Genomic DNA, 20,994 nt, shown 5'->3' with positions numbered 1-20,994 from the left:
AGAATGAAAGGTCGAGACAGGTGCCTCTGTTATGCCCCTGACAGTCTAGTTAGGGAAATTTGGAGCAGAGTGAGAGGTAAAGACAGGTGACTAGGTTATGCTATCAAAAGGCTAGCTAAGGTTTTTTAATTTTCAAGTTGGTCAATTGTCGTTTCGAAGAATATTATGCATGTCTCCTGTTGTGTGTACAACAAAACCTGCCAATTGGAGATCAATCTGTACTAAAAACCATAATTGATGCTTCTTTCATAAATTTGCTTAGGGTGATTAATATTTTTTAGCTGGAAAATGTTTGGCAAATTCAAGACTGCAAAGAGTACTGTGAAAAATGTATTTTGACATGGGACTGAATATATCCAGACCTCAAGATTGATATAAACTGTACCAAGCAAAGCAGTCTGGTATGTAATTATTGTTATCACTAACTAATCTCCTCTGATAGCTGGTGTGTCATATTATACATGATAGCTATTTATCTTTGCATCATCTCTATTGAGCCTATGCAGACCCATCTGTTCCGATGGCCGCCTCATCACTTCTCTCAAAGCCTAATTTTACTCTCCTATTGCATCTGCTGAGGCACACCGCAACAACACAACTTACTCTGTCAAATTATACATTGATGAAGTTCTCAACAGTTTGTGAAATTCAAAACAAAACGGATAAAAAAATGCTCCATTTTTATAAATGTTCTGCGAAACTCAGCTTTTTTATAATGTAACAAAATTTCCAAAACAATGATTTGCTTCAATTTACACTCCAGAAAAAAGTGGCTTAGTGATGAGCAGCTATTGTTAGGTGGTTTGTGTTACAGAAAACTGTAAACTGTTTTAGTGATGTTATCTTTTTTGAAATGACTTTTTGAAACCATAAAAAAGATTTTTAATGGTTTCAAATTTAATTGTTAAGTTATTGATACAGTCATAATCTTTTTAAAAACATTAAAAAATTGGAACAAAACAGGGCAGCTACTTATACTCTTACTGTTTCAAAAGCAAAAATGGATTCTATAAAATTTCCTATGATTTTAATGTTTTAATATTTCAGAATTTTACAACACTAATCGCAATTGAACAAATTACAAAAAAGCGCTTCATGTTTTAGCACCCAAGTATCAGTAGCATAGTCAACATTTGGGTTTTATTCACTTCACAGTTACACGCTTGTTACAGACAATTAAGAGAAATTCGCTGTAAGAGTTGATGCAGTGTTACGCAGGTCTTCTTGAAATAATGACATGTGCTGCCATTGTTCCCCACGTGCCGGGGCAACAGAATAAGCTCCATAAATACCCGAGGGGCTGTTTAAGAGCTTTTGACTATCGCTTATTAATAAACACACTTGTGCCAACATTCTGTCCAAAACTTGTCAAACATAGCTCCGCCTCTCCGCAGCTCTCCACTGTTCTTCTCGCATCTTTTCTACGCACTTGTTGGCCGGTCTGCGTGAGCGAAACCGAGCGAACATTTATTGTTCGCAAGTTCCCATTGGTTAAATGAATCTATGCAGCTAACGCAGGAAAACTGGCTTAAAAAGTGCTATATTTCTACCCAGTCATGATGTCCTCCGAAAATATGGAGCAAAGTACTAGAAATGCAGTCGATGGAACGGATAAAAATGACTATACTTCTATTTACGGACTTTCGGCGCCTGATTCAGGATCTGCTAACATTTCTGAGACAGGTGGGCTTATTGCATATATTAAATTATTTACACTAATTTGTTAATATTAATCAAATAAAATATTAATGTTTAATAGAATTGTGAGAAAGAGGAATAACTCAATGAAATGAGTTATAGGCACGAGCCCGGCCGCTTCCCAGGCTGTTGACAATTCAATTGTTGATTGAATGATCAACACAAATTTGTCATCATGCGTGCGTTTGATTTAATTTCTTATATTTTATTATCTGGGATAGGATTATCTATGTGTACCGTGCCACACATTCTATTCCTCTCATTTATTCTTTCGCACTCATCCTGTTTCATCACCATCCACTCATTCTTGAAATGTTGCGCTCGTCAAAGTTAGCTAAAGGAGGAGAAATGTTGGTAGCGTGAATGACAGGGGTTCAACTTGAGCAACATTTATTTTTCATTGCTTTTTGCTCAGCAGGATTAAGACGGTGAATTGATATCAACAGCTACAAGAATATTTGGCAACAACACTGCGTTTATGCAACTTGGCAAACATTTTATTGCCTTCTGCTTATCAATTTAATTAATTACAATTCAATTTTTAGCATCGTATTAATTGTTTGTTTTTGTTTGCGGCTATTATGTTGTTTATTTTTTTTGTTTTGCATTTTTTGTGTTCTTTTGTTGCCTGGCAGCGAGCATTTGTGTATTTAAGCGCTGCAATGCTAAACAAGGTTAATAGCGAGAAATATTTATTGCGACTACCGATTATAAAAATTACTATGCACACTTTTATCATAACTAGCTGTGCTACCCGGCGTTGCCCGGATAATAAAAAAGTCTTTGGTCAGAAAATTGATATGTATATAACATATAACAACATTTGCCATTCTAACTTTCAAACTGCATATCATGAGAAAGGTTTTGATGGATAGCTTCTTGTTGGATAACCTTTTTTATACACACACTTCTATGCAAGAATTGCTATTATTAACTCTACATATTCAGGATTTTTATTTTGTTTTTCCTGTTTGTAATAACTGTATCATTACCGAATTACTGAATGATCTTTCATTGTAAAACAGACTTAATTTAGCTATTACTTGCTAATTATTTTACATTTATATCTAAACCCTTTTGTATTTGTTTTCTTTTTTAAAATTTATTTGACCTGTTCAAAACATTTTCCTCATGATAAGAAATTTGAAAGTTACAGTTGTTTGGCAATAGTTAATCACTATTGTTAAACTTCAGCAGTAATGTGACCTTTAGGTTGATTATATTGTAATTAGGTCATACTCCGACCCATTTAAAGAATAGGACTTTTAGTGTATGGTACATTATTCATACTAAATATAAAAGCTTGATGATTGTGGAGTTTACTGTAAGTTATGATAGATAAAAGGATACTATTGATTTTAGCTGCACTAACTGCTGAACTAAGGGGCTTGTATATTATTTAACTTTGTACTAGTAATTTCGTGGCTTCATTATATTATTTTACTTTTTGTCTTAAATAAGATTTATGAAAAGTACAGTTATTCTTATGCGTCATCATGGCTTCTTTTTGCCTAAGTTTAAGCATTGTAGATGCAGTTTTCTAAAGTTTATACATATATATTATATAGACAATTATATTACATACCTATATTATATATACATATATATACATATATATAATCTATTCTATATAAATAATATATTCTATTACCTATTATATATAATCTATATATATATATATTAGTAGAATGCTGGGTGTTACTCGAGTACTCAAAAAGGTTACTGCACTGAAAATTTATTTTTAAGCACCACATACAACATTTACAGTTGTAACTTTTGAAGGAAAGTGTTTATTTCTGTGCGTGTACAGCCAATGCATAATTCAAACATTTAAAAGCACCAGGCGTAGCTAAAGCTAATTGTTGAAAAACATATTTTACTTCTTATCCTGCTGCACATCCGTTGAAGATTTAAACCAGCTTGTAAACAGTAGCTGTTAATGTACTAGCCATTGTCTAACTTTCTTTATCCAATGAATTTAAAGAGCTACTCTAAATCTTTACTTTAATAAAACTATAAGAGCTGTGCCCACCCTTCCGCCTGGGGGTTAAAAGAAAGGATCGCTCCTCGCAACAATCAAACCTGTATATTCAGCGGATGCACGGATGTTAAGCCAAGCGCACCACCAGTATGCCACACAACCAGTTTGCCATGGTATGGAATAATTGTACTTATAATCGGTACGCTTTGTGATCTCACAAGCAATCATGATCTTCAAGCAAGCTAAATTAAACAATTATTTCATCGAATGGCAAGGTGGCTACGGGTGGGAAGGGAGATTAGCGCAGGTGTATGGAATCAGGTACTTTTGAGTTCAATTCCAGAGCGAAACTGTTATCTCATTCTCATAACTTCATCATTATAACTGGACATACAGATGACAGACGCTTAGATTAATATACATAGACTAGGTGAATGCCCGGTGTTGCCCTCGTAGTAAAAAAGTTTTTGCTCAGACAATTTATTTTAATTTAAGACATACAACATTTACCATTATAACCTTTAAACTTTATATCATGAAAAAAGTGTTTTGTTTAAAAGAAAAGCTAAAACAGCTGTAAAGATGTTTAAATTTTATGTAAAATAATTAGCAAGTAATGGCTAAATAAAGTATGTTTTGTTACAATGATTACAATGAAAAGTGAGTTTATATTAATACAATAAAACGAACTGACAAAACAAAATAAAAATCATGAATATGTTTAATTAATATGTTGAATAATTAATAACAAAGAGTACATAAAAGTGTGTCTATATAAAAAGGTTACAGCTGATGCAGAAGCTGTCTATCACAATTTTGAATAAGATTATACTGGTACTTCTGGATAGTCGATACTGGCAAAAATGTAAAAATGAGATATTGAAATTAAATACTTCAGTGAAGTGCACAAGAGTACTTTGTCTGACTAAACTGAGAGAGAATGTAGATGCAATTCCTACTAGAAAATGTTCATGTAAACATTTTTTAGTTTTACAATTTCTAGTAATTGCCCTTTGCAATAACTGAAATCTGAAGATTGAAATTGTGCCATGACAGTTGCACTGTAATGGAACATTTGAAGTCGAAACGGCATAATTGAAAATGATAAATAGAGAAAATGAATAGTGGATGTTGAAATGGCTTTAAAAAATTTAAAAAATAACAAACTAGAAAGTCATATTAATTCATAATAAAATGTATATATATAGCTTTAATCACAATCAGAATACTGTAGACGAGCTAAAATTGATAAGAACACTTTAGCCTTGTGGTTAGGTGTGTGTGTTCCATACTTGCAACAGCGATCATCATGAGTTAAATCCCTGTACGGCGGGGATTTTTCATTTTTCAATCGCTATAGCTGGACACATCGATGACAGAAAACAAAAGATCAAAAAAACAAAAGACAAACTTTGATATTTATTTACATAGATCTAGTCATATATATTCATATTAGTTGAATGCCTGGCGTTGCACAGATAATAAAATAATTACCCAATGAATTTGACTAACTTTCCTGGTAGGCTAGTCCCATGAACAAACGAGCGGAAGCCAAGTATGAGAGTTTTTATGATAAATGCATGTGCACACAACTTACGAAAATTATTCATCAACAATGAGACGAACTCTTGTCTCGAAATTTCATCAACAAATTTAACCATCGTTTTGTAGATTAGTTAAAGTATAATAACGATACAAAACACATATAAGCCTATTTAAATATGTTACCAAGTCTTTGTAAATTATCGAACTTCTCTTAAAACTTACCCATCTGATCCGATTATACACAAATAAACAGATTTATTAGGACGAAAATCGTCACAAAACGCTTGAAAAGCTTGGTTTAATAAAAGTTAAGACCGGAAATTAAAACGCCAGGCGACAGAGAATAGAACGATCAAGTCGTGCGCATTTCGTGAAAAAATAATGTGCACATTTCACCAGTCTATGGCATTGTCGACGGTTTCTGTAATTAACGTAGAAGTACTGAAATCGTTTTATTTTTGCCGATTTCAAACTGACATTTTAGACACTTGAGTACTTTGGTATTCTAACTGATGTCCAACGCAGTGTAAGTAAAGGACATGACGATATTTTTTCTAACGATTCTTATGAGATTATTACGATATTTAATTATAGGTTTGGATGACTACAGAACAGTGACTACGTAGTACAGATTTTCTAAAAATCTATATAAATATCACAACTTCTTGATATCGCTAACTATGACATTTTTAAATGTAAACAAAATTGTGCATTGGTTTTATATTATTACTATATTAATAATATTGATTATTCTAATAATATCAGTGCATTTTACTTCTAATATTGGCCAATATTGCACTTCTCCTATTGCAGGGGTGAGATATAAACATATAATGTTTTCCTTTCATTATTGCTGTTTGTTGTATATACAAATGTAATAACACCCACACCCAGTACATTACAGCTACCATTGCAGTTATCCTATTGCACTGCAGTGCCATTTGACTGCTAATATTGCATTTCTCAACCATCAGTACCCTTTCTTTTTTTCCAATATCACTTTGGTCGTGGGCTGTATGACAGTGGAATTTCTAGTAAAATTAAAATTACCAGCTGTTTTTGTTTTGTAAAGGTATGCTTACCTTTATTTCGTTACGCGTAACTGTCTACCATGCTGGCTAATGACCCCTGGCGCTTCAAGCATGAGTATTTTAATCGATGTAATAATGATCATAACAATCTTTTATTGCTTGGGTACGGTAGTCTAATGGTTCGGCTTGCTGCATTTAGATCTGCAGATCGAATCCAGTGCCACGCGGATTTTTATTGCTAAACTTTAATCAGCTATAGCTGAAGAGAGGGTTAACAAAGAAACAAATGCTGAGATTTATACATATGCACAGATATTTATAGCATTTTGGGGAAATTATGCACATATTATTTTTCTAGCAGTTCGAGTGTGCTAGGTGAAGCCTGAAGCAGGCGTATTTTAGCCAATCACCATTAAAGATTGGCAGGTCTAATAAGTATGCACACAAATATTCCATAGTATGGAAAGCGGGCCATGTGGTGTAGTGGATAGCACGCCTGCATGCAGAAACAGGGTTTCCGAGTTCAATTACGGTGAGAAACAATTTTTTTATTCCTTAAAATTTATCACTATAACCAGACATACGGATGACAGACAAACAAACACTGAGATATCTATATAAGTGTTATATATCTATATATATCTATATATATCTATATATATATCTATATATATAGATATATATCTATATATATCTATATATATATATATATATATATATATATATATATATATATATATATATATATATATATATATATATATATATATATATATATATATATACATATAGATAGATACATATAGTGATAAGCTTCTTTACTGTGTAATGAATTTTTTTCTAAATGAGTTTTCATTGTTGGAGGGTTAAACTTGCAGGCACCAACAACGGGGTCTTTAAGAAGCTTAGCCCGGTATCAGCTAGTCTATCCTCTCATCACAGCTCAAATGGATGTCCCACACCTGCGAGGCGCCGGCACAGGACTACATTTAGTCAAGAGCAGCTACAGGTTTGTGGCAATCAAAAAGTTATAATTCAAGCACAGCCTAGGCTATAAAACGCTTGTGTGTTGTGTAATTAAAAGAATTGTGTTAATTTGTATGAGAATATAGAGAGCATGTTTGTGTAGCCTCTGCGTCAGCCTTTTTACACAAATCTCTGTCTAGACTCTGCTCCAGCATTACTACACAACTCTGCTCTCTAGCCTTTGCTCCAGAGCTGCTGTAGAAATTCTGTTTAGCCTTTACTCTAGTATTTCGACACATTCCGTTTATCTAAACTTTGAACCGATGTCTTTAATACAGCGAGGAACTTAAATGGCCTGGTTTAGCTAAAAAGAATAATATTCTGCATGTTAAATTTTGCACCTTATTGTGCCTCTCATGTGCAGAATATCATATAATCTCAGCAAAGGTTGTGTGAAAATTTTGTCCTTGAATATCTGACGCGAATTTATGACAATAGTAGATAAGATTTACCATCCAATATCCTGTTAGTAATTGGTTTTATTAAAATAAATTTATCATGGTGTAAAATATTTATGCTGCAATGATAATAATGATAACATTTTTAAAATTAAAATTAAGATAGTTTTAATTTCTTTTTTGCTTTTTACATGATATCTTTTATAATATCTTTGTTTAAATGTCCACTATTGCATTCCTTTTGCAGATGGAGAAGGCTATAACAGTGAGAAATCAGTACTCTTACTTTTTTACATTGGTTTACAAATTAATTCCATTTTATAACAAAGTTCTGCAGTGTGTGTATGTTCTGGTTCTTAGTATTATAAAATTGAGGGCATGGTAGTTAGGCATTATTTTGGTTAATTTACTTAACCCGCTATGGCTCATCTTCTATTCCCGGCTTTTTCTTGATAAAACAATATTGCGTTTTCAGCTTGTTTACTCCTACAGAGTTTGAAGCCGTTTTAAGGTCCAAACAGTCCAAAGGGTTACCTGTTTAGCTTATGCTCTTCTGCAGTAGTCTTGTGGGATATTTACATAATAATTGAATTATGACAGAACACATGCTCGGTAATTTGATTTAAGTTACAATCGACCTTGATCTACTGACTTGGTCTGCTGCCTTGGCCTGCTGACTTGGTCTGCTGACTTGTATTGATAGGATTATCTTATTACTGTCGCAACTCTGATTCAGTTGGTTGAAGCGAACTGCTAGACGCTCTCCTGACTTTCTCGGTAGCCATTCGTATTTTCATATTTGTCTTATAAAGTTCATCACCTGTGATGAAAATGGGCTGCAAGACGCACAGACACAGTGCATTAATGAATTGGTATTTGTCATAGCCAGTCATACACACAACTCTCCATGAGTAAAAGCAGAGAATGTCAATAAATAAAATAGAATGCAAGAAAAAATTTGTATTACATAATGAATATAATATACTATAATATAACACAGTACAACATGGATGTTATGACATAATAGAACAGAGCATAATATAATTTATAATATTTTATAATAAAATATATTATAATATACCATACTGTATAATATAATCTATTGTAATATGATATGTTTTAACTTTATATATTACATATAATTTGACAAATATTTGTAAAAACTTGCAGTTATAGAAATATTTGGTTTTTGCAGGAATTAGAAGCTGCATTTACAAAAAGCCACTACCCAGATATATATGTAAGGGAGGACTTGGCTCGAGCTACTAAACTCAATGAGGCCCGAATACAGGTAATTAGCTATAAGTTTGTCATTGAGTCTGTTTATTGCATGCATATCCATTTAAGTTATCCTTTAAAAAACATTTTAAAGCTTTTCAGCTTAAAACTTTCACATTTCTTATTGTTTAAATTTTATAATTTTGAGTCAGTAAAATAGTTTTTCAGCGATAAGTGAACGGGCTTGAAAATCTTTAAAGACATTTAAAAGTTTGACTTGAGAATTAAAATAATTTTGTTGGTTGCTTTTTTCTCAGAACATAATTTTAACCGCAAAAGCTTTTTGATGTACTGTATGTTAAAATTTTGATGCTTTTTTAAAAGGTTCAAATTTGTTGCAACTCACTCTTTTTTGATGGAAAAGTAGATAAAAACTAAGCTTACAGATTTTTGATACTTCTACCAAGAGAGGGAAACTCCAAAAATCATTAACACAAATTTACCAAACTTACCTGCCGGAACTTACTTATAACTAGACTAGCCTTTTCATGTTACTAGGAGACACACAGTACATATACTTACCTTTTCATGTTACTAGGAGACACGCAGTACATATACTTACCTTGTCATGTTACTAGGAGACACGCAGTACATATACTTACCTTGTCATGTTACCAGGAGACACACAGTACATATACTTACCTTGTCATGTTACTAGGAGACACGCAGTACATATACTTACCTTGTCATGTTACTAGGAGACACACAGTACATATACTTACCTTTGTCATGTTACTAGGAGACACGCAGTACATATACTTACCTTGTCATGGTACTAGGAGACACATATTACATATACTTACCTTGTCATGTTACTAGGAGACACACAGTACATATACTTACCTTGTCATGTTACTAGGAGACACACAGTACATATACTTACCTTGTCATGGTACTAGGAGACACATATTACATGTACTTACCTTGTCATGTTACTAGGAGACACACAGTACATATACTTACCTTGTCATGTTACTAGGAGACACGCAGTACATATACTTACCTTGTCATGTTACTAGGAGACACGCAGTACATATACTTACCTTGTCATGTTACTAGGAGACACGCAGTACATATACTTACCTTGTCATGTTACTAGGAGACACGCAGTACATATACTTACCTTGTCATGTTACTAGGAGACACGCAGTACATATACTTACCTTGTCATGTTACTAGGAGACACACAGTACATATACTTACCTTGTCATGTTACTAGGAGACACACAGCACATATACTTACCTTGTCATGTTACTAGGAGACACACAGTACATATACTTACCTTGTCATGTTACTAGGAGACACACAGTACATATACTTACCTTGTCATGTTACTAGGAGACACACAGTACATATACTTACCTTGTCATGTTACTAGGAGACACACAGCACATATACTTACCTTGTCATGTTACTAGGAGACACACAGTACATATACTTACCTTGTCATGTTACTAGGAGACACACAGTACATATACTTACCTTGTCATGTTACTAGGAGACACACAGCACATATACTTACCTTGTCATGTTACTAGGAGACACACAGTACATATACTTACCTTGTCATGTTACTAGGAGACACACAGTACATATACTTACGTTGTCATGTTACTAGGAGACACACAGTACATATACTTACCCTGTCATGTTACTAGGAGGCACGCAGTACATATACTTACCTTGTCATGTTACTAGGAGACACACAGTACATAGACTTACCTTGTCATGTTACTAGGAGATACACAGTACATAGACTTACCTTTGTATGGTACTAGAAGACACACAGTACATATACATGTACTTACCTTGTCATGTTACTAGGAGACACACAGTACATATACTTACCTTGTCATGTTACTAGGAGACACACAGTACATATACTTACCTTGTCATGTTACTAGGAGACACACAGCACATATACTTACCTTGTCATGTTACTAGGAGACACACAGTACATATACTTACCTTGTCATGTTACTAGGAGACACACAGTACATATACTTACCTTGTCATGTTACTAGGAGACACACAGCACATATACTTACCTTGTCATGTTACTAGGAGACACACAGTACATATACTTACCTTGTCATGTTACTAGGAGACACACAGTACATATACTTACCTTGTCATGTTACTAGGAGACACACAGTACATATACTTACCTTGTCATGTTACTAGGAGGCACGCAGTACATATACTTACCTTGTCATGTTACTAGGAGACACACAGTACATAGACTTACCTTGTCATGTTACTAGGAGATACACAGTACATAGACTTACCTTTGTATGGTACTAGAAGACACACAGTACATATACATGTACTTACCTTTTCATGGTACTAGGAGACACATATTACATATACTTACCTTGTCATGTTACCAGGAGACACGCAGTACATAGACTTACCTTTTCATGTTACTAGGAGACACACCGTACATATACCCACCTTTTCATGGTACCAGGAGACACGCAGTACATATACTTACCTTGTCATGTTACTAGGAGGCACACAGTAAATAAACTTACCTTTTAATGTTACTAGGAGACACACAGTACATATACTTACCTTGTCAAGGTACCAGGAGATACACAGTACATATACTTACCTTGTCATGGTACCAGGAGACACACGGTACATATACTTACCTTGTCATGGTACCAGGAGACACGCAGTACATATACTTACCTTGTCATGGTACCAGGAGACACACGGTACATATACTTACCTTGTCATGGTACCAGGGAACACATGGTACATATACTTACCTTGTCATGGTACCAGGAGACATGCAGTACATATACTTACCTTGTCAAGGTACCAGGAGATACACAGTACATATACTTACCTTGTCATGGTACCAGGAGACACACGGTACATATACTTACCTTGTCATGGTACCAGGAGACACACAGTACATATACTTACCTTGTCATGGTACCAGGAGACACACGGTACATATACTTACCTTGTCATGGTACCAGGGAACACATGGTACATATACTTACCTTGTCATGGTACCAGGAGACATGCAGTACATATACTTACCTTGTCATGGTACCAGGAGACACACGGTACATATACTTACCTTGTCATGGTACCAGGAGACACGCAGTACATATACTTACCTTGTCATGGTACCAGGAGACACCCAGTAGGCTACATAGACTTTCATGAGAGTTTTTCTCGACTTCCTTAAATGGTTGCATAGAAAATCACATTTAGTATTATGAGCAACTTGACCCTGATATTTATCCGTGCTGGTATTCACTAAAACAAGCATCTATTCACATCTACACTATCAGACTGAGCACGTAAAATATATTCGCTTCTCTTCTTAGTAAAATGTTGCCAAATGTGTTTTGTTACATGTATGTTATCCTTTACAGCTAGGTAACTCAAATTTAAAATTCTTAGAGAGTATACGCCTTTTAAACTAGTCCTACACTTTGGTAGTTTTCTTTTAATTTATTTTTTTGACATCTAAGTTATAGTGTATGTAGTCTTAAAAATACCATTTGGTTACACAATCTGCCATGCCGTCACACGCATTTGTACACACACACCCACACATATATAACTACTAAAAAGTGTTATTCCAGCACCCAGCTTATAATATACATACATGTACACATATTATTTTTAGAACACTCCTGCCCTGCCTGCTCAGCATTCAGAGCAGAAGCAATTGATTGCATAAATGAAAGATGCGACCATGAAGTTTTGTAACATTTTTCAACTGGTTTCTTAAAAACATAAATATATGTAAGGAATTCTATCTATTTATACTGTAGCAAGAGCATTGATGTTATATTGTTTTATGATACCACACTTTGTTCTCAATTGATGATACAAAAAGTTTCAAAGGAACCTTACAAATGCTTTGTTTAAATCATCTTTATATGAAAAAATATTCCTAAAAATAAGATAATCAGCTTTTGTTCAAATATTGTAAATTATGTGCACTAATAAAATAGCCATCAGTCATGGGTAATTAAATGTGAAGCGTTCAGTAGATTTTTTTATGCTAAAAATTGAGTTTTGTTTTAATTATAAAAATCAACAGTTAGTCGACACCATTCATAGCATTCACAGTCTGCTCGGTAATAGAATTGCCGATGAACGAAATGAATGGTTACCAGGTTGTATCAGCCTATCCACCGTACATACACACTTTGAATGGTTTGCTTATGGTCATGAGAAGACAACTCCCATAAACGTCATAATCTCATAATAAACTTAGATTATTGTGCTATAATTTGAAATATAATAGGACTAGTGTATTTTTTTATGCTAACTTTTTTGCAGGTTTGGTTTCAAAACCGAAGAGCAAAACATCGCAAACAAGAAAAACAGTTAGCCAAATCTCTTACACCTGCTGTGATGCCAGGCTGCAGCAATATGATGAGGAGTATATACCCAACAAGCGCACCTCGGGGCTACCCAAGTTACACAACAAACATGACAAGTCCGATGGTTAGATATCCGCCACAGGTTAGATTTAATTTTTAATATACCAAATCATATTGGAAGATATTACATCAATAAAAATTTTATATGTCCAACAGGCCAAATCAATAGTTAAATATTCACAAAACATTAAGCTTTCAATCGACTAACATGCCTATTTGACTAGATATACACAAAACGGTTACATATTCGGCATGAGTGAATCGCGCCACAACTAATATAAAACGGTTACATATACAGCACACAATAGTTACTGCACAGCTGAAATTATCAACATAATTTGACATGTTTGAGATTGCTCTCTATATAACAAAGTTGTTCTTGATGGTATGTTAAAAATTTGGTTGAACAAGGGTGCATCAACCAAAGCAGAAAACTTTTATAATCAAAGATCAGCCAAGGTATTTTTAAAAAATAACAAACGTTCAATATAACTAAGCTCCTCACACTGTTTCAGTGTGAGGAGCTTGGTTCTTTTAGAAGAAAAACTGATAATTTTACTAGTTCTTGTATAATATCAATTTTGCTTCCCGATTTGTAAGAGCTCATCTAAGATCTAAAAGGCTATGGCTCTACACACATTGTACAAAAATGATAAATGGATCAATCTAGTCAGGTGACAGACCTCAGTTCTAAAGGTACTGTATATCAAGAGACTATTTTTTGACACTGTGGCATATATCAACAAACCAAATCTTCAATGTATCACCTTACAATATTACAACACATCACCTTATTATAACTAGTGTGAGATTAAGAAGTACAAAGTGTTATAAAATGTTAACTGAATTCAAATACTTTACACAGACTCTGTACAACTAACATGATAACAGTGATTGCAGTATATTTGAGATGGATGAGGTTTTACAAAACCAGAATGCGTCTCACTTAAAACTTATTCAATATAATTTCACTGTCTACTTATTTAACATGATATACTTTAACTCTTCTTTACTATAATAGGAGCCATATTTGTCTGTGCTTTCGTTTGTGCTTCCGATTGCCTGCTCAAAGCCATGGCTTTATATTGCAAAAAAAGATTGCAACATGCAGGATTTGAACATGGGACTTGCAGCATAGCGGCTTAGCATGCTACCAACTGCACTAATCAACCTATTGTAATCAGCTGGCAGAATAATTCTGCCCACAAGTCTGCCAGAGTAATAATTCTGCACACAGGTTTGCCAGAGTAATAATTCTGTATAAAATCTGACTTCTTTTAAAAATACATCTACTACCAGGTTTGTGCTTACATACATGTAGATGAAACCAATTTAGCAAGTTTAATTTATATTGTAAACTGTATAGAGTAGTACATATACAAATAAAAGCAAGCAAAACGCAAATAAAACTACAAGTGTATTTATAGTCCTAATTATGGCTGAAAGTACAATACAATTAGAGTTTGTATTGGAATGATGTATCAAACGTTGGAACTATGTGCCGTATCCATACATGTTCAGAGACATTTTTTCAGAGCTCAAAGTGAGAAGTTGTGTGCCCATTAAGCAAACAATGCTCAATGCTAGAATATGAGTGGTTAATACTGAGATCATCATAAACTAAAGTTTTGGAAAGTCATCTGGATTTTCCATAATATTGAATGAGTCATCAATTGGCTATCAGCTTTAACCTTCTGCTGCCGGAAGCCCTTGCTAGCACTTTAATCAGTGGGAAATGTTAATTCATTTATTAAAATAATATCTGTTTTAAAACATAATTACTTTGTTTGCTTCCTATTCTTATAGTGTTTGGTCAAATAATAATGAATTCCTTTTTCCTTTTGTTAAAGGTTTTTGCAAACATGGCTCACTTTAAACTTGAAAAATAACATTCTTCATAAAACAATCTTAATATCTTATCAATGGAATTTAATTAAGTTTAGGATGTATATTTTTTTATCAAATAAAATAAGATTATTTGATTAGAAACCATTTGTAAAAAGCTTTAGCTAAAAAAATGAAGCGTTGATTTTTATGTCAATTTTTACTATTTTAATTAAGTTTTGGTACTAGTGTGCTCGCAGTCCTGTGTGAGAGGTGTAATCTGTAATAACTATGTTCATAATTATTCCTTGATGCAGAGAGGTGATTGAGTGATTCGGCTGACTGTGTGCTTAGCTAAGAACCCAAATATCCAGGTTTCATTCTAGTGTCTTATCTCCTAACATTCTTACCTTGGCTTCAGACAGACAGCCAGACAGACAGACAGACGGATGCACACGACTCTTATTATAGTAAATATTGCTTGGCTTCAGCTAAAATTATTCTCATAAAACTAAAGACAATTCAAATGTTACATCCGCGCGTATGCGTAGAGTAAATGTAAGAGAATTGCGTCAAACCGACTTGTTTGCATTTTTATAAACTAATAATTTTAAAAACAATTAGTCGATGAGAATTCAACTGAATACCGTTAAGGCTTTATGCAATATGTACTTCAGAATCAACTACTGCAGCTGCAAGCACATTGTAGTTGGGTTTAAATAATAAGTTATTCATGGTGGATAATCATTCATCAAGTTAGTCGAGGCAAGATGCACCTTCGTGTTAAATACTTCTAAAGGTGAAATATGTTTTACAACCTGATCGCTTGTGTGTTCTTTGACTTTCATGGTAGTAAATTAGAACTTTACAGAATTTGTAAGTATGTTCGAAGATGAGATATAAATTTTAGCTAGTTTGAAACAGCAATGTTTGCTATTAGAAACCGTAGAAAGCTAAATTCTTCTGTAGTCAAAGTTAAATTTAAAAGAGAAGTGTAATGTAAAGAACAATAGTGGATCAAAGAGACCGAAAGACAGCAAAAGATCATAGGATAAAGATTAAAATGAAGAATTAACGTAAAGAAGAAAAGTGGGAGAGAGGGACAGAGGGAGAAATAGAAAGAGAGAAAAAAGAGAGATAAAGAGAGAGGGAAAGTGAAGGGGTGATAAGGAGAGAGGGGGAAGGAGGAAGACCTAAGAAGAAAGACACATGAGGAGAGAGAAGGAGAAGGAAAGAAGAAAAGAAAATGGAGGAGAGGGAAGAGGGAAAGCGTTTGAGGGAAAAAGAGAGAAAGGGAGAAAGAGAGAAAATAATAATGATGAGATAATTTGTATTAGAATTTAGAGGCGCGAGCGATCCGAGAATGGCCAACCCCAGAGGGCTCAGAGAGTTGCAAGGCTTCCTGGGTTCGGTAGGCTACTACCAGCAGTATATACTTAGCTTCTCTACCACAGCACACCCTTTGCAACACCTGACAGGCAAGGGCGAGAAGAAGACGGCCTTAGAGAAGCTGAAGGAGCTTTTGTCCTTGGCCCCTGCACTGGGCTACTCTGATCTGAGCCGGCCGTAGCAACTTGAAGGTTGACCTGCAACAAAATTCACATTACAGTTATTTGGTATCAAAAGGTTCACCATGTCTTACTCTGCTGTGTTGTAGGTGTAAAATATGTGGAAACGTGATTACAAGCTCTTGAAAGCACAAAAACGAACAGTTAATCGCAGCCATCACAAAAACGCTGTAGTTTGGAATCTCTTTATTTCAATGGCATACTCAAACATTGTAGTTATTGTTTTGACACGTGATGTTATCATGTGAAATGAAAGGCCAATAAAAGCCTCAATATAAAATGTCTCGTAGCACTAGTTTACGAGAAACACTTCCGGTACTACCGAGAAGCCCTTATCAAATAAGATGCTCGCTACTTGACAGTTTCGTTTCAGCCTGGTCTAATCATCTAGTCGTAATCTGATCATGTAACCCATACTTCCTGCCAACTGACGCGAACAATTTCTGCAGCATTTTCCAACCATCACAGGTGACCAACAGGCTTGTCATGCTTATCAGAAGATGATAAGCACTCCTTCGAGCTAAGGTTGAAAAATTAAACTAATTTTTAGGCTAGGTTTTGAGATGTCAGTACTCAAAGTGACAGCATTACAATGATGATGAAATAGGCGCGTAAGGACAATAGACATGGTTTTATTGAATGCATGAAGTATATTTGTGAAAATATTTCGACGAAGGAGGTTGCATGAAAGTGTAAACAGAATCAATCGTGTTCAACTACGTCCCATTTGAGCCGTTTTGGAAAGGGATTCCAATCTACCGGGTTTTCGTGATGGCTGCGATGAACTGCTCGTTTTTGAGCTTTTAAGAGCTTGTAATCACATTTCTACATATTTTGCACCTACAACACAACAGAGTAAGACATGGTGAATCTTTTGATACCAAATAACTGTAATGTGAATTTTGTTGCAAGTCAACCCTTAAGGCAACTTGATTAACTGCATACAGTGTAACATATTCGCAAGCACTATATAGAGTGATAGCTGTTATTTATCAACATGTAAACAAACCCAATTGAGTTGAAAATAGCAAATTTTTGATTCATTGCTAAATTGTGAATCACTTGAAGCACCATGTTCCTAAAGAACACTCTGGATGCTTTCTGTGTTACAAAGAATTCAGCCTTGATTTCCGAGAAAGCCTTCAGCATTGTTCTTTGAAAAGTACTTTTAGTATTATTGGTTAGAAGCTAAGGGACGTAACATTTCTTGCTGAAATTTTCATGACGTAAATTGCTTTACGTGGAAAATGAAAAGAAATATTATTTCATGCGATGATGCCTACAGCAAACGACATTTCAAACATCAGAACTCATGTCTTCTAAAACATAATTTGGAACTTCGGCTTTCACTACATGCTATTATTTTATAACCTTTTTCTATTGAGTAATTTTCAATTCATAAACTGATTTGGAAGGCTGTCACCCTTGTCAAATGAACAGCCAGTGCATAAAGAACAAAATGGACAGATACGCTGTAGACATTCCAAACATTTGAGGAGGTTCATGCATCTACTAAATTAAATTAATTATGTTCTTATTGGTCGAGAATATATCAAGTTAACTAGTTGCAGTCTAAAGTACCGCTTTTATCTTACTGTCATGTCGAACAGAATTCTTGGAAAAGCAAACACCTGGAATGTTTCAACTAATTGCTGATTGTTTCAATACTGCCTCGTCGCTCATGTAGGAAGCTGGGGCAACACGCTGTGTGACACACCCACATCGTCTCAAACGTTTATTGCACTCTTCAGCCTCTGTGTAAAGCTACTGTATTTTAGTTACTCTATTAGTTTAAGCTGACCATGGTGTTTTGTCAGCGTAACCACACAGAAACAATGTTGAGTAAATTGGGTTAGGTTGCTGCCGTGAGATGAAACAAAAAATATGTGTCAACTTATCTTTAACATGACAAACTAGCACTCTTGCCCTTTGCTTTGTAGGCCAATGTCTATGCCCCTACAATGTCACAATTTCAAATGCCAGCTGCCAGTAGACAGGCGATGGGAGGCCACATGACGGGAGATTACATCACAGCCCTTGTACGTACTGAGTCCTTTTCAATCTTTTCGTTTAAATAAATTGAATAATATTTTGTGGACATCGTTATGGATAACTTTAAAAGTTTTTAGACAGAAAGTCGTAATTAACCAGAATTTTAAAAGTTGCATTAAACTTTTCTTGTCGTCAAAAACTCAATCGCTGTAGCTTTTGTTGGAAATGTAAACACGTGAGCTTCTTTCGTGACGTTTAACTAAATTACACATCTGTAGCTAATAACAGAGGTAGGAGTAAAAATAAGCACTGGTGTAATTATTTTCTTGAAACCCAAGTATGAGGTCAGACATACATCGCTGACTGTATTTGTAACTCTTCAGGACAGCCATGGCGCGGAAGAAGACTGGTATAACAAGGGTCTAACAGCTCTCCGCATGAATAACTCTCACTCGGGCATGCTCCAGTATCAGCCTTGAAGTTGAGAAAAGAATGCCTGACTCGCTGCCTCTATTAGCTGCCTCTATCAGCTGCCTCTATCAGCTGCCTCTATCAGCTGCCTCTATCAGCTGCCTTTATCCCTGGACCCTATCTACTGACTAAAGGGAGTTTTAAACATGGTAACTCCAGTTTGTTACCTTGAAAACTCTGCAACAGTCAAACTTACCAACTGCTTACTAAACATACATACTGAAAAGCTCTCTAAGTTTTTATGTTCTTTCTAATTCTCGCTGACAGCTTGGCAATTTCTAAGAGCTGCATAACTTTTTGTAGACTATTTTTAATAAGCTACGTCGCTTGTTTGTTTTTATAATACTTAGCTATTGTATTTTTGTTAGAAAATTATATATTTTATTTTTTATTTGTGTAGATTAATTCAGTTTATCTTTTGTTGTTTGTTTGTTGTTTTTAATTTATACACATTCTCATTTTAAATGTTGGTTGGGTTTTCTATCACCTAACTTGATCTAGTTTTGTTACAATTTTATTTGTGTTTCGACACAATTGTTATTATTATACAATAATGTTTTACACAAAAATGGCGCATACTGACGCTGTATTTTTTATTGCTATCATCAAGCTAAAATGTTGTGAAATGATTTACGTCTTGTTTTATAAAAATATTGAATGCTAAGAATTGTCATCAGACAACATAAAGACTAATTATAAAACTAAAGTTGCAAATACTGTGTAACTGCAGATACAAATACTGTGTAACTGCAGATACAAATACTGTGTAAGTGCAGATACGAATACTGTGTAACTGCAGATACGAATACTGTGTAACTGCAGACACGAATACTGTGTAACTGCAGACACGAATACTGTGTAACTGCGGATACAAATACTGTGTAACTGCAGACACGAATACTGTGTAACTGCGGATACAAATACTGTGTAACTGAAGATACAAATACTGTGTAACTGAAGATACAAATACTGTGTAACTACAGATACAAATACTGTGTAACTGAAGATACAAATACTGTGTAACTACAGATACAAATACTGTGTAACTGCAGATACGAATACTGTGTAACTGCAGATACGAATACTGTGTAACTGCAGATACAAATACTGTGTAACTGCAGATACGAATACTGTGTAACTGCAGATACGAATACTGTGTAACTGCAGACACGAATACTGTGTAACTGCGGATACAAATACTGTGTAACTGAAGATACAAATACTGTGTAACTGAAGATACAAATACTGTGTAACTGCAGATACGAATACTGTGTAACTGCAGATACGAATACTGTGTAACTGCAGACACGAATACTGTGTAACTGCGGATACAAATACTGTGTAACTGAAGATACAAATACTGTGTAACTACAGATACAAATACTGTGTAACTGAAGATACAAATACTGTGTAACTGAAGATACAAATACTGTGTAACTGCAGATACGAATACTGTGTAAGTGGGGAATGGCAGATTTGATTATACTTTTCTCTCTAACAGCATAATATACAACCCAGAGCACACTCAGAAGGTTACAATAGCATTGAAAATTGCGTTTTCACACTTCAAAAGCAAATTTTATGGAACGGTGCACAGATTGTTTCCCTTATCACAGGCTAGATTTCTGGCCAAAAATCCTGCCACATAAATTTTTGCTCATAAATAGGTAAAAGATATATCTGTTTATTATTGGAATAATATATCTCTTGTTTTTGCTTTTACAAGCTTGTCCACTTATGGTGGTGGCCATCGCTATCAGCTC

General features: G+C 34.6%; 1 protein-coding gene across 1 annotated transcript; it reads left to right on the top strand.

The window, feature by feature from the left end:
• The first annotated feature begins 1,574 nt into the window (after window positions 1-1,574).
• Window positions 1,575-19,239, top strand: LOC137400690 (homeobox protein unc-42-like). Its single transcript, XM_068087021.1, has 6 exons — window positions 1,575-1,683; window positions 7,134-7,264; window positions 8,875-8,970; window positions 13,273-13,458; window positions 18,709-18,807; window positions 19,144-19,239. Exons 1-6 carry the CDS (start codon window positions 1,575-1,577, stop codon window positions 19,237-19,239), a joined length of 717 nt encoding a protein of 238 aa, XP_067943122.1.
• The last annotated feature ends 1,755 nt before the right edge of the window (window positions 19,240-20,994 follow it).

This window comes from Watersipora subatra, chromosome 7 (genome assembly GCF_963576615.1).
Source record: "Watersipora subatra chromosome 7, tzWatSuba1.1, whole genome shotgun sequence".
In the NCBI taxonomy this organism is placed as follows: domain Eukaryota; kingdom Metazoa; phylum Bryozoa; class Gymnolaemata; order Cheilostomatida; family Watersiporidae; genus Watersipora; species Watersipora subatra.
Note: the sequence above shows the minus strand (reverse complement) of the source record. Positions and strands in the feature narration are given on the sequence as shown.

What these genes read in the sequence shown, in the direction of transcription:
- LOC137400690 (XM_068087021.1), top strand. Translation starts at nt 1,575, where the DNA reads ATGGAGCAAAGTACTAGAAATGCAGTCGATGGAACGGATAAAAATGAC. An exon ending in TCAATGAGGCCCGAATACAG is followed by an intron (nt 8,971 to 13,272) that starts GTAATTAGCTAT and finishes ACTTTTTTGCAG; the next exon opens with GTTTGGTTTCAAAACCGAAG. An exon ending in GAGATTACATCACAGCCCTT is followed by an intron (nt 18,808 to 19,143) that starts GTACGTACTGAG and finishes GTAACTCTTCAG; the next exon opens with GACAGCCATGGCGCGGAAGA.